The 15,418-nt window shown below is 30.0% G+C and overlaps 3 protein-coding genes across 3 annotated transcripts; 1 reads left to right on the plus strand and 2 right to left on the minus strand.

Moving 5' to 3' along the window:
- Positions 1-200: 200 nt before the first annotated feature.
- On the minus strand, positions 201-4,274 carry LOC130898741 (39S ribosomal protein L28, mitochondrial). The gene is made up of 6 exons (XM_057808229.1): positions 4,141-4,274; positions 3,790-3,965; positions 2,517-2,775; positions 1,449-1,595; positions 1,148-1,335; positions 201-317 (listed from the first exon to the last, which is right to left on the minus strand). The coding sequence occupies exons 1-6, from the start codon at positions 4,150-4,152 to the stop codon at positions 254-256; spliced, it is 846 nt and encodes a 281-aa protein (XP_057664212.1). The 5' UTR covers positions 4,153-4,274; the 3' UTR covers positions 201-253.
- A 307-nt stretch (positions 4,275-4,581) lies between these two features.
- Positions 4,582-8,643, plus strand: LOC130898739 (cytoplasmic 60S subunit biogenesis factor ZNF622). Its single transcript, XM_057808226.1, has 5 exons — positions 4,582-5,390; positions 5,991-6,269; positions 6,349-6,536; positions 7,476-7,693; positions 8,461-8,643. The coding sequence occupies exons 1-5, from the start codon at positions 5,072-5,074 to the stop codon at positions 8,573-8,575; spliced, it is 1,119 nt and encodes a 372-aa protein (XP_057664209.1). The 5' UTR covers positions 4,582-5,071; the 3' UTR covers positions 8,576-8,643.
- Positions 7,413-15,299, minus strand: LOC130898740 (UDP-galactose transporter senju). The gene is made up of 4 exons (XM_057808228.1): positions 14,405-15,299; positions 12,280-12,397; positions 12,036-12,222; positions 7,413-9,865 (listed from the first exon to the last, which is right to left on the minus strand). The coding sequence occupies exons 1-4, from the start codon at positions 14,490-14,492 to the stop codon at positions 9,215-9,217; spliced, it is 1,044 nt and encodes a 347-aa protein (XP_057664211.1). The 5' UTR covers positions 14,493-15,299; the 3' UTR covers positions 7,413-9,214.
- Between the last annotated feature and the right edge of the window lie 119 nt (positions 15,300-15,418).

Here is a 15,418-nt window from a genome sequence, read left to right on the forward strand (position 1 = left end):
CATTTTTATAATAGAGATAAAACAATAATTTCCAAAATCGTACCCTTTTTCAGTTTTTGAATTAATAAAATAATTTATTTCAGTACAAGAATAGTTATTATTAATATTTTTTATACAATTGAAGCAAACTGATACTTCAGGATTTATGAAACTATTATTTGTGGGTGATTGGAAGTTCCAATTCATATAAATAAACAAAAAACAGAATGAAATACATTTAATCACACTACAAACAAATCTATTTTTATCTGTATCATGTCTCGTGCTTCTTTCCGAAAGGGTTCATCTTTTGTAACCATGAAGCAGTTTCAGCTTGCCTAAAACCAAAATATAATATGAGATAATATGGAAAATTATAGAAAATGTTTTACCAGAAGAATATTTAAAGACTAATGAAATAAATTTATTTAAGACTCCTGCTTGAATGTTTAGAAAGTAGAATTAATCGGAGGATTGTTAATATTTGTACTGTTTAAGCTAAAGAATACTTAAGGGGGTAACCTAGTCTAGAAATTTGAAAAGATCAATTTTTTGTATAATTTCGAAGCTCAGACCTTAAAGAATATGTCATTAAACGGATTTTTAAAAATTTTGTAATGTAGCATATAAACCGGCCGAATGAAACGAGTTATTCTACTGGAATTGTTTCTCAAAGTTTAAACACGTTTGTCTCCAAACTACTTTTGTTGAAGTGTTTAACTTGATATCTTAAGTTCTAACCGACCGATTACTTTGAAATGTGGTGGAAATCATATAAAAAAAAGAATAGTAAAAATGTTTTTCATTTTTTTGCGTTAGTTTCAATAATGCCTAAAATTTAGGATTCCAGACCAGAATACCAGATACATAAAAAATGTAATTGTGAGTGGTGTTGTAGTGGTAGTGTAAATAGTGTGTTCAGTATAATTACGTAGTTAGGTATCTAAGTTGTTAATTGTTAGATTTGTTGCATGGTTTATTTAATGATTAGTTCTTATCGCATTTTTAGTATATTTGTATCAACATAAACAAAATGAAAAACATGACTTTGATCTCAAAAATAACAAAATATTAATTCAAGAAAAAAATGATCAATATATTACAATAAAAGAAATGATAAATCAAACCAGATTTATTATAATTTAATCAATTAAATTTGCAAACTTACTCTATTTGTTGTGGTTGTTCGGCAGATTCGCTAATTGAGGCAGCTTTCAATTTTTCTATCAACTCGGCTCTATAAACTTGTTTTAAAGGAACTATTTTAGACTGTTCCTCAGCTTCTATTTTAGTTTGGAAGATCCTGCATGCTTCTGTCAATGAATAGCCATACCAGTCAATTTCTTCGGAAGTATACTGTGAATTATAAAAAACACTATATAAAAATGGGCAATATTTAACAGCATAATTGAGAGTATAACAACATATTATCCCTATATCTTAACTATATAAATAAAATGAAAACTTACCGCCGTTAAATACTGTTTATACTGTCCTAGAACATGTTTTTGTTTTTTAGGGTTATTGGAAAAAGTGGGGCATCCGTCACGTAATTCTTGTAGTATTTTTCGTTTTAAAGTCAACGCTAACAATGATCTAAGATCACAGGCTGGTGTCTAGAAAAATAGAAATCATTAATAAAAAAATAATAACATTAGCACATAAAATAATGGATAGTCTGACTTAAATAAGCGAGAATGTGAGAGACAATATGTTGGTCTGTAGCAAATTGTTTTCACGAATACAGAAAAAAACAATGGCCAATAATAGAAACTGTCGATCCAGGAAAACACAACATGATAGAGCAATCTTTAATCATCTGCTCGAAAAAACTACTTCTACCTTTACATATAAAATTTGGATTGAGATAAAGAGAAAATCTTTCAAGTATCTAAAGAATCATATTCTGAAAAAGAATGATGAAAAAAGAAGGAAGGTTGATTCGACAAAACTCAAATATGATAAAAATTTCATAGTGACGAGGATAAATATGAAAAAAGCAGAATCAAAAGCAACAAAATTACCTAGTTAAAATGATAGAAATAGTGGCTTTTTGGAAAATTCAATAATTAGATACTCCAATAATCCACTCCACAATCCTTTCCATAGCAACTTACTAAAATTGAGCCTATTGATGTCCATTAATAAAAAAAATTTGAAGAAAGAAACGAATGTAAGCTACTAATCAGAAATTTTTCGAGAAGATCTAAGATATCCCGTTAAAAAAACAAGAACAATTACTTACTTTATTTCAAATTGGTTTTATTATGTATGTATCTGAACTACCAAAAATAATTTATATTTCTGTCCAATAAAAACAACATAATTTGGACTCAATTGAAAGAGTTAATCGCAACAAGTTAGGCTGGTTTGGATATTTACTTAAAGCGTGATTTCATTGGCTCTGATTGGTATTTCAGTTAACATGGTCAATTGTAACAACATTGTAAGCAATTTGAGTTAATGGTAAATATGTCTGTTGAATCATTTTATTTAAAAATTTGATATTTAAAGCATTGGGTGTTGTTTAAACTTACCTTCAACAGATAATGATCCAATCCATAATGGGTATTTATAAGATTGAGAGCCCTATCTGTAACTATAACTGAAATATATTTATCCAAGACTTCTGAGTAGACAACAGATCTTTTTAAAATGGGCACCCAAAAATGTGGAACTCTTCTTCTGTATTTATCACGTTTCAGAAAACCTTGCACAATTCCCTCTCCACCCCAAATATGATTGTGTGATTCTTTGGGATAAAACACTGGCAGTGGAATATTTTGAACAGGTAAACTGAAAATGAAATATGTTTCAGAAATATAGTGACTGCTTCAATTTTAATCAGTTTCGTTCGATTCTAAGTTGAGTTGAATAGTCATACCTAATTTATTTATATTATCATTAATAAAAATCTTTCCATTCTATTTCAAATGCTCTAGCCTAAAAATTTTGGTTAGGGACATCTATAATGTGATGTGTGAATTTATTTGAATATTTAACTGGTCATCTGGGAACGTCAGGAGGAATGGAACTATTTGAGGCATGTCTCTGAGATTCTATTATATTACTAGTTGACACTTAAAACACTTAAAATACATCTCAACTTATACTGGTACTTCTGACAACACTAATGATACATACTGTATACGCGGCTACATTTGGTCAAAAGCACACTAAGTCTGATTGCTCCCATAGTTCTCTTTGTACATTGAAAAGTCCCGTATTTATATAACATCTATGTTATGTTTAACCAAGTAGTTTATATTATTTTGCAGATATATATGTTGATAAGCAATGTATCTTTTGGGGATAATTGCTCTTCATGGTAACCCTCCTTAGTCATGCACCGAAATCCCTACAATCCCCAATTTACTCAATATCCACTACAATTCAATATATATAGAGAAAAAAATTATTGAAAATGCAATAATTTTATAGGTAGTTTAAACATTTCAGTAAGGCTGCCATACTGCATGATGTCAAAGGTATATAATAAATACTGAACATATGACACAAAACATCACAAAAGGCTAGGAAAACATGTTAACCTTTTACTTATCTCACTTCTGGGAATTCAAAATAGTATTTACCAGAGGATAAAAAGACTAAAAGAGGTCTTATCACTAGAAATCTTGCTATACTAAAAGGAGTGAAGTGCTCTTGACCTAACCAATTAGCTCATACAACTAGATATATCTCACCGTAATAAAAGGCGTAAAACTGCTCTTGACCTAACGAATCAGCTCACAGAACCTTTTCAATTTGATTACTAAAAAATTTGATGAATAAAAACACAAGATTACTTACAGTTCACCAGTTACTTCATTTCTTTTCCATTTTCCTGGTTCTGGTATATAATGTACAGCTGCGGGTTGAGTAAATTTCCATTCTCTATAAAACTTTTTATAAGCTTCAGGAAGTCGAGAAGCTAATCCTTTATCCAATTCTGTTGCTTTTTGAAACAGCCCCAAAGTTTTAACAGCCTGAAAATATATGAAAGTAATAAGAAAATAAATTTTATGGATTAATTGTGGAATATAGGTACATCCGTGTGTTTCTATTATACCTATAAAATATATGCATTACACAAAATTACATCCACGTTAATTCAAAACCTTCATTAATATGGAAGTATGTGTTTTTTATAATTTACAATACCTTTGTAGCCATAATTTATAAGTATTATTTTGTAATGTTTTTCAATTCACCTAAAACTTTCAAATTTTATTGGTTATTTTTATATATTAACCTTAATATTTCTTCTTCTATCATGGTCGTATTACTAACACTCTATGTAGATAACTATATGTTTATTCCGCCAGAAGTTGAGTTTTATCTATAATCTTTACGTTTCAGCCACCTGCCATATTGTTTTGGGGGACGAACATTGCTTTATTTACATTCAAATTATTATTAGTACTAGCGTTTTATTTTCATTTTATTGTCCAAAAATATTCCAATTAAAAAGGCGCACAAAAAAGCAAAGCTCTACACAAATCGTGTCTACCACAACAATATTACTGACGTTTCAAGTCACGTAGCTTGAAATAACCTACCGGTTAATTCACGGTACCGAGCTGGAACCTCGGAGGATAGAAAAATCGTTGCCATTGTCTTCCTTAGCCGGAACAGCTTTCACTTATAGAAACTGTCCATATAGGAGTATTATATATAAACATATGCTATAAACTCAACACGTTCTGAAGCAGATGTCATATTACGAAACGCTGTTAATTTGTGCTAGGTAGCGGTAGTGAAATTTGTTAAATCTAATGTGTTATGTGACCAAACGTCAAGTTGTAACCTTTCTTAAGAAAAAAAATGATGCTTGCAATGAACGAAAGTTTTATGCTACAGCAACAAATTGAACTTGTTCAGTACTAGTTCGAGACGAGCGAAAATTGTTTTGAATAATCATATATATCCGCGCATGTCAATACATATTTTAGATTGTGTATCATGCTTTATCAGGTTATAAAAAATTTTTAAGGTGAAACACTAAGATTATATACTCGAGTGAAACATTTTTTCTGATTAGAGGTACGTGATAAAAGATTTTTCAGCGTAGATTTTAAACGTCTTAAAAAATATGAATACGAACTCTAGCAAAGAGTCTTTTACTTGTATTTCTTGTCGAGTCGCATTTAAAGATGCCGAGCTACAAAGGTTACATTATAAAACAGATTGGCATAGATATAATTTAAAAAGAAAAGTAGCTGAACTGCCTCCTGTTACTTCAGAAGATTTCCAAATAAGAGTGCAAAATCAAAGGAATATTAACGAAATAGCTAACCAAGACAAAAGTGTTTACTGTACAGTATGTCGAAAGTCTTTTGGCGGTCAAAATGCATATGATAATCATTTGAACTCCAAGAAACATAGAGAAAATGAGAAAAATAAAACAGAAGGTATGTTCAAATTTATTTTATTGAAAATATGAATTGATTAAAATAGAGTATAGAAATCATTTGCAGGCAAATTCAATAAGTTATCTACATAATGAAGGGTATTTTGTTGTTTCTTTGATTATCTTATAGTGTATTGAAATAATTTGTAAGGTTGAATTTAATACATTCTATGGTACGTTGGATGGTTGCAAACTAAAGTTTCAACAAAGTTGTAGGTTTGAAGAATGATTTTTCTTTCATGCAAGGACTAAATGCTAACTTGATTGAATCCCCAATTGAAGTGTAAGAAAGTATGAATCAATGTCTTTAGTTTTCTAAAATTTTATCGACAATTTTAATTAGGGATGGTTTTGCAGAGTTATTCAGTGGTTTAGCAAAAACCTGAATTGAAGACTTGGTATTTAAGTTTATCTTTGTGTTGATTTTATTTAGATTAAGGGTCAATCAATAATTGTTGATAATAAATTTGTGAGATGATAGATAGTCTAGTAGACTATCTTAACATTTTTTGGGTATTTTTTTTCTGTTATAAAATCTATTTCTGTGTAAGAAAACATGATCAATGAATTGATTAAGGCAATAAATTATTTCTTGTTTCAGAATTTTTGGATGTATCTACTGATAAACAAAATAAAACATCAAATATTGCAAATGTTGGTTCAGATTCTGAAGTAGAAGAAGTAGATTCAGATGAATGGAATGATACAGTTGAAAATCCTATAGATAGAAATGATTGTTTGTTCTGCTCCAATCATAGCAGTAATTTTTATAAGAACTTGGAACATATGACTCTTGCACATTCATTCTTTATACCCGATATAGAATATTGTGTTGATGTACAAGGTTTATTAAGGTACTTGGGTGATAAAATTACTGAAGGTGAGATTAATTTAAACTTCAGTAGCCACCTAAAAATATGATTCTGTTACACATGTATAATATAAATTTATTTTCTTAGGATTTATGTGCTTGTGGTGTAATGAAAAAGGTAAAACTTTTCACTGTGCAGAAGCAGCTCAGCAGCATATGTTGGATAAAGGTCATTGTAAAATGATTCATGAAGGCATAGCACTAGCTGAATATGCAGATTATTATGATTATTCTTCCTCATATCCAGACACAGAAAAAGAGAATGTTGATGAAGAAGTAAGTATACTAAATACTACTCTTGAGTACAATTTTACCTCATACAATTTGAAAGTTGTGTATTTTTTTTATGATTCTCACATAATTTTTATGCCCCTTATAATAATATGCATGTGGCATAGATTCCCTTTTTTATAGCAATATCATTAGTTGTATATTAGTGGGATTTCTTCTTCTTTGGGTGCCCTCTCCTAAACCGGGCAAGTCGCGAATATTCTTCAACCATGAAGCCTGTCGTCTACCAGGACCATGTTTTCTCTCGATTTTTCCTTTGATCAGAAGCTGCAAAAGTCTGTAAATGATAAAAAGCAATATTTGTTATTTCAACAAGAATGAACGGGTTACCGGAGAAAAAAACAATTCAATCGATGGTGCTGTACTACAGAAGTCTAACGTGACAGGCAGCGGTCAAATGGTACGATTTCGTTAAAGCATCGGGTATATACGATAAAATTGCGTTTATTTTCGTCGGATGCGACCAAATCGTACGACGCCATAGTATTGTGATGGTCCACTTTACATTTATCATGAATTGGGTAGTTGTCCTTCTAATTTAATTATAGTAGTTGGTATCTTCATTTATTAGGATGGCAACAAATAAATAACCATCAACTTTATTATTTTCTACATAATTGCTTGTTGTTTTCTTTTATTGCAATTATTTATGGTACTGCGATTAAGTTTTATTAGGTGTTGAGGTTATTGATTGATTTTGTATGCAGAGTTGCCATTTTCTACATCAAAGATGAGAATCTATATTTTTTTATGAAATTACTGCAAATACCTTTATCAAAATATTTTCTTGATTATAGTATTAATTTAATAATTTAATATGTTCTATCCCTTGTTATCTAAATTTTAAAACTTAGGAAACAATTCTCACTCTGGTTATTTGTGTAGTAGTATACTCAAATAAATTTATTCACTCAACGTTTTTAGGTTGAAGTACCAGAATTAGATGGTTCAGATTATCAGCTAGTGCTACCATCTGGAATAACTGTCGGCCATCGAAGTCTTATGAAGTATTATAAACAAAGTCTCAATCCTAATAGAGCTCTTGCTGTGGTCCCATCTAGAAATAATAAAAAACTACATAAAGTTTTAGCACAATATAGATCATTAGGTTGGACCGAAACTCAACAAGCAGCAGCTGCCAAGTAAGTGACAATGATTTTTTTATAACACTTATAAACAAAAAATCTGGCATGAACCTTCCATTTATCTATTCTTTATAAACTACTTATTTATTGACTCTAGGTATTTTCCTCTATTATTGTCAAAATGAACTAATTTGTCATAGCTGATTTCAAATCAATAAATACTAATAATATTACTGTCACTGATTGAAAATCCACAAAATAATTTTGGAAGCTGATTGAGATAGCTGAGACCCTAAATATATCCCAAGAAAGTGTTGGACATATCATGAATGAATATTGGGGTGTGAAACTCTGTTCAAATTGTGTGCCACGCTAGCTCATAATTGATCAAAATCAATAATGAATTTATGATTATCAGCAGTGCCTCAATATGTGACTTTAACAACTAACTGGTGTAAACTTGGTCTCTTCTTACACGCTGTACAAAATCCAGTCAAGTTCATTGTTTAAATTATTAAAGTTTATTCAAAACCATTTTCTACATAAATTTAATTTGTACTCCACGGACCAAAATGCTGGTATCATACAATACCAATCAGAAGCGAGTAGAGATATAGAATGCTAACCCGATGGTCTTTCTCTCTCTTCCAATACTAGAATTCCACTTATATTCCGATCTATCTTTAATATTATTAACCTCCTTTTTTTCATATAGATTTGAACAATAGTATAATTATTATTGTTCAATCTAAGTAATCGTTTTTGTTAATCTGCGTGGATGAATTTTCATATAACACTGTTAATCTATTTATTACTTATTGCAGAAAAGCTAGAGATATCCACTTCTTGAAAAGAATCCAGTCTAAATATAACATGAAGATGGGAACTAAAAATAATTCATTGCTTCAACATCATTTTAGAAGACAAGTGCAGTTTTAGGCAAACCATAAAAATACTATAAACTTGTCAGTTTAATATTAAATATTATATAAAAATAATGTTCCTAATTGTAGTTTTGATTTCATTCATTTTTCCATAATAATTTATATTTTAAACAAGGTAAGAATATTTTCATATTTTAGAGTTTCTTGTAATTAATTTTACATATCTAATATAATATATACATTGTACGCGCCGATCTCTGAGAGCACAATTCTTAAAAAATCGTACATGTGGCTTTACAGCCAAATTAATGTTTGCGAGTTGAAAGAATGCAGTAGAAGATGAAAAATTTAACAATAAAGAATAAATATTTAGTTTGATTTCATAGTATGAATAAATGTCAAGAAGAAAAGGGAATCGAACTAAGAATTGCCAAAAGTAACAGATGTGCAGGCAGCCTTAGAAGATTATACCAATTCGAATCCATTATTAATAGTTAAGACAGGACAAGGTTTAACAAGTCGAATAGTTATGAATAAAATGCCCAGCTAAAAAGACGTACTTCTTTCCAGTATCATCTCATAAAACTACATCTCTTTATTAGCAAAGTTGTCAGCTTTTCAAGGTGGTAAAATTAAAATTGTTTAGGATTGAACTTGGTTTATTTTATCGATAACAAATATAAACTAACTGGTATCACACTTCTTCTATTTGTAATAATTTCTCTTTATCAACAGAGGTTGGTTTAGGGGGATTATGCACAGGGTTTTGTGAATACAAAAATGTAGCTAATAAAACAGTCCCAATACTTAATACTGTGTTAACATATATCGGTATATCAAATAACAAATAACTTAACAAAGCAGTAAAAATTAATTCCAAAGCGCTTGCGAATGTTTTCAATATAGAGTTTAACGTTTTTAAAAAAAAACTAGTTATTATTCCGATAGCGGCATTATTTATCATCACTAGTAACACTTTATAGGTGAAAACTTTGGCGATATTTTCATAAGTAAATGCTTGAATTACAGTTCCATTCAAAATAAGTATTAGTACGTTACACACTATAGAATCCAAGTACATAAATACATTCTGTACAAAAATATTTACAGAGGCACCACGATTTTTTAAAAGATATTCGTTGTAGACCCCAGCCAGACAAGAACATATTATTTGAGTGAATATGAAAATAGCATCTAATCCTAAAGAAACCGATGTCGCTTTTTTAACACTGTCACTGATTGGTATTGAATTGATAGGAAAATTAATTTGTTTCATCATACATCCTAACGTCAAAATTAAAAGGGAAATCCATTGAGTTCGGCTTAAAATCTTCTTAAAAATCACCTAAAAAGTAAAAAATGATTATAACATTAATATTTTTATTTTCTAATATTAAAATCAGTAAAAAAGAATCATTTGAAACCATTCAAAACAAGTTTGAAATACTGATACCAGTAATGTTTTAAAACATTTATTTTTTAAAAAAACAAAGAACTCCACACGCAAATTGGTATACCAGGACAGTGTATTTTACTAGTTTTTATATACCTAGTAGTTCCGATAAAATATTCAAGGTTCGCCAAAGAACAAGTCTCCGATTAAACAGGATATAACATGTATATAGAGGTTCCTTCACGACGACCTGAATCGATATGTATATGAGAAAGAAATTTAAATATCAGAAGGAATAACGCCGGACGACCTCGAACTATATAAATTTTCTAAATTAATATTATTTACCGATGCAAATTTTCGGTAAATTTATGTGCTGGAATAGTAGATGAATACATAATATCAAAAATTAAACAGAGAAATTTATTTCACATTCTCATATTACGAAAACTTCTGGAAGAAGTTCCTCTTTGTACCCGACAAAATATGATATTTCAGCATGATGGAGCTTCTGTACATTTTTCAACAAATTTACGAGTCCATTTAAATGCCGATTATGGACAGAACTGTATAGGCCGAGGTGGGTAAATTGGTTGGTCAGCTAGGTCTCCGGATCTTACTCCCCTTGATTTTTTTGTTGGGGTATATGAAGTCTCACGTTTATCAGAGTTGGATAGAAAATGAGGAAAATCTTGTTGGTGCGAATAGTGCTTGTGTAAACGAAGCAGGTGGTCAATTTGGGCAGTTGCTTTAATCTATGGTGTTTCACCTATTTTGTGTTTCAGATGTGTTGATTAAATGTTACATTTTTATTCTCCATGATTGATTTGTAAAATTATCAACTGAAAGGCTTTAGTGTTAATTAAGAATTTCTGGAAAAACGTTTTAGTGTAGTAGAAGACAAAACTTTTTCAAAAAAAAAAACGTGTAGTTCAACAAATATCATTTTGTAGGACAACATGAACTTATCGATGAAATTATGTTGAATTTTTCTAAATAATCACAAGAGCGGTCCCAAAAAGATGTTTTTCTCGTAAACGGTTCATTTTAGCGTAGTCAAATGTTACTTTTTTATTAAGAAATGATGGTAGAATTAAAAAATTAAAAAAAAAAACAGATGTTCTTATGATATTTATGGGATAGATACAAAATTACATTTTAATAAATATCGAAATTAGGTCTTAGAAGATACTAATTGAAGAAATTTTCATTAGATTCAAATCTAGTCAACGAAAATAATACAACCATATTAAACATAACATATTTATCATTCTGTAGTTTTAAGATCTATTGTAATGAAACTTCCTGTTCCGATGTTAATGACCTGTAAGCCGCAGAGATATTAATTATAATAAAAATATGAATACCCACTCATATTAGTTTATAAATAAAGTCCTAAAGTAACATTTGAATTTATTTTCTACGTTAATACGAACGCAAATGAAAATATTGAAACAAGAAACTTTTATATATAAACCAAAACTTTCTGAATAAAATTATTTACCCGCTTCATCCAATTGCAATAACTGCGTCTATCAAAATCTTATATATAAAACGTGTGAAGACGTTTTGATAACCAAGCTATCGTCTGTAATGAAAAAATCAAGTATTGCCGATCACGCTGACATAATCATGACATAAATATTAATATTCAATAATAAATTGTTGGATGTATTTGAAAGCATTGAAAGTACTAAGTGTAAAAGTAGCTTAAGTAGGGACAAAGAGACACTTCCTCACTATGGCTTAGTAGTCAAGGAATAAATGTAAAGATTCCCGCCAAGGAGGTTTTTCCCGCTGGGATTAATTTTCGCGGGAAAAGGTTTATTGGTGGGAAAATTTAATATAAGGTTTTAGTTTACCTTCAGTCTCTTAAGGGGATAACTTTGTTATCAAAGCACGTGTTAGACAGTTAGTGTAGTGGTGTTGTAAACAGTGTATTCAGTATGGATATCACCAAAAGTTCCAGAAATTCTAACTTAGTTAGCACTAGTTATATCAAGTTCTAATTCCAAGTCCATAAATATTTCTATTTAATATTAGTACAGCGTTTGATTCTATTAAATAGGAATTTTTTGTCTAGTTCACACAGATTTGAAATAGATTATTATAAGACACTTACCTGAAAAAGAATACCTGTAATTACAACTCTCAACTGTAGCAACAAGTAATACGTTGTTGGGTCAAAGGAAGATAAATTCCAAAATGCCAAATTATTATACAAACAGTATAAAAATGCAGGGATGAAATAAAGTATCAGAACGTTTTTATTTGTTACAATTTCTGTAACTAGATTTGTGGCGGAATTTCTGAAAAATAAAAACCGTGAATATACCACTTATGTCGGCATTCAAATAAAAACTTACTCCCTACAGTATAAGAGTGATGAAACCACTAACTTTAAAACCTCGGTTAGTAGTACCACCGTCACTATATTGTAATTATAATTATTATCAGACTGTTGTGAAGCAGTAACGAGTATACCTGAAATGATTAGAATAATTCTCATACAATCTTTCAAACATCTGCATTTTATTGTTAGTTAGAAAAGCAAACGCCTAAAAATCTATTTAAGTTTAAACAAATTCCATTATCAATTCATATTTCATAGTAGCGTTGTGTGCCAAGGGCCGCTAAGCACGTGGGCCTTCTGATAGTTCCGTTGTGCCTCATTTGACATTATCAAAGGCCGATGTCCATTGAGAAGCCGACACTCCGGATCATCCGTGATGTCCATGATGTGGAGATGGCGCCTTCGATTTTCGGATTTCGCGCCTATTTAATTGGAGCAGTTTGGTAAAAGAATCGCAGTGGGTCCATCTATGTGTGGCTTCGCTTGTCTCATACATCTCCGCCGAGACCGACTTGCAAGCTGACTGTTGAGGGACGCGACAGTAACACTTTTAAGTATTCCAATAATGGATTCGGGGTCCATTAGTTAGTTCGCCCATCCCAGTCTGACCACTGAGTCCAGTTCAACTTGTTCTTGTGACCTGATACCATCAGTCACCATTTTGTAGGACCTTCTTGCACTCCAGCACTAGTCTAGAGCACACCATTTGCGCCGTTATGGCTTGTACTTTGTCGACTGAATATCGCGCGTCCATATTCCAAAACAGCGAATATTTCGGCTTGGAAAACGGTAGCGTATCAACCGGGCGAAAAATTATGAATTGATTTGAGTTTCCATAACAAAAAAAAAATTGTAGAAGGTTCCAGCTTATTGCTATTGTAGAAAACAATCCTCTCCTTACATTTACTCAGAAAATACTTATTGATTACATTGGCCTTATGCAAACTTGTGGGATTTGAGGATGTTTTTGAAATGGAATAAAAAATCATATTTCTTAAGCTCCTCAAATGTGCCTCTTTATAATTTAGACTTTCCATAAACTCAAGATACCCCTCGTTTATCTCTTCTAAAATAGAAGATTTTGCAATTGTCAATATGTTAACTAGTTGTCTGTTGAAATGTCTTTCTTGGGAGGAAATATATCAAATAGGCAAACTTAGAAGAAACATGAAGAATGATAGATGAATTATAGTAAATAATATTAGTAGAATAAAAATTGATAAATAACTTTGTATATAGCAAACCTCTAAAAGTATATTGATTTAAGATCTAAGACGTACTTTGCAATACATCTTGCACACATAATTGAAGTTTGTTGTTGACATAGAAAACTGGTTTAGAAATAATGAGAATATGAAAAAATGCAGATAAAACTAATGAAAATAAAAAGAATCACTATGATTGAAGTAGATAGAGAAATATATGATCCTTTATTTTTTCCAAACTTTTTCCAATTGAGTAAAAAGAGCAAGTAAATGATTTTAAAATAATTATAAAGAAAACAAGTCATAATTACCATTTCATTTATTGAATTTTTACTACTATCCCTCATATTGGATGTAGTAATATAATTCTGTTATCAATACCCTTTGCTTTTTTTAATAATAATAATAATAATAATAATAATAATAATAATAATAATAATAATAATAATAACTATACTACTTTTGACAATACAGATCATAATATTTTATTATTATGAAAAAATAATTGTTATTATAACCTATAGTAGCAAAATTGAGTAGGTAGGAACTTTTACTTCAATAGTAATCTTGGAGGTTTATTAGTTTTGATTATTTTATTGAGAAAATGTCTCATTAATTGCAACGTATGACTAGATTAATCAAAATATGTATTTCCAATATTGAAAAATTTATTCTAACAAAGTCAAGTAAATTATACGATTTTTTCAAATATATTAATAAGTTTACATATAAACAATTTCTTATGTTCAAAGAAAAAATATTTATTTTATTAGGTACTAGAAAGTTTCATTATGTGTTTCACTTAGAATACAATACCTCAGCAGTAAACGCCTGAGCTAACGTATAATAAGTGCCTTCTACTCCCTTATATTATTCAATAAAGCCTTAGTTTTCATTGTTATTATAATTTGATGCAAAATAAACTAAACTTACCTTGGTTTACAAATAAAAATATGTAGCCCACAAATATAATAAAACTAAATTTTGAAGGAAACAATTCCTTCAAATGTAAACTAGACATACTTGTAAACGAACATATTACTTTTTAACTTCGATATTGACAGTAGATAATTCATTATCAGGTTATGACAATTGCTTTTTCTCATACTCGATTACCAATTGAATATTTTAGTACCTTATTTTTTTATGTTTTAGATACTAAAATTGACAGATTACTTATATATCTATAAATTATAGCACCTTTTGTGTTTATATTTTTCTTTTTATGGGTCTGAGCACAGAACAGAGTTCGAGTATTTAACAGTGTCACCAACGTATAAATTGAAAAATCAGTTAAATTCATCGAATTTAAGGTAAGTTAAATAGCTTATTCATTATTTAATAAATTCTGTATTAAACGTTTTCTGTTTTCTACGTATTCACGTTAGTTAACTGACAGTCATTTCGAGTTACGTGATTTGAGATGTTGGCCAAATTGTCGTGGTGGACAAACAAAGACTTTATTCCATATAAGTATAGAGACTTGATTGTTTCGAGCGCTTTTTGATTGAAATGGATATCTTTGGTTGTGATGTAGCCCCAAAATGACCTATTGACTTTTATTGGGTTTAATAGATTAATCTCATCTCAAGTTTATGTTAGGTATGCACCATTAGCAAAATGCCGCTAATGGCTTGAAATAGGCCGTTTAAATAAAGGCTCAGAAAAGCTGCAAATATTTTATAATCTTATTCCTGTACCTTTACCTAGAGTAAAAAATTGGAATGGAGTCTGAAAATGATTACAAAATTTTGGACAAAATAAACTTAAGGTTTCTCAAGCAAAATAACCACAGTCCACAGCAAATTTTTTGACACCACGGATAACTGTCAATTGTCATGGCTCTCAATTTTTTGTAACTGCAGATGTACCATAGAGTTAATCTTTATTACTAACTCTATGACTTCTACTCATATTTGTTTCTATTCGATTGCATAGTTATGTAAA

This window comes from Diorhabda carinulata, chromosome 10 (genome assembly GCF_026250575.1).
Source record: "Diorhabda carinulata isolate Delta chromosome 10, icDioCari1.1, whole genome shotgun sequence".
Classification (NCBI taxonomy): domain Eukaryota; kingdom Metazoa; phylum Arthropoda; class Insecta; order Coleoptera; family Chrysomelidae; genus Diorhabda; species Diorhabda carinulata.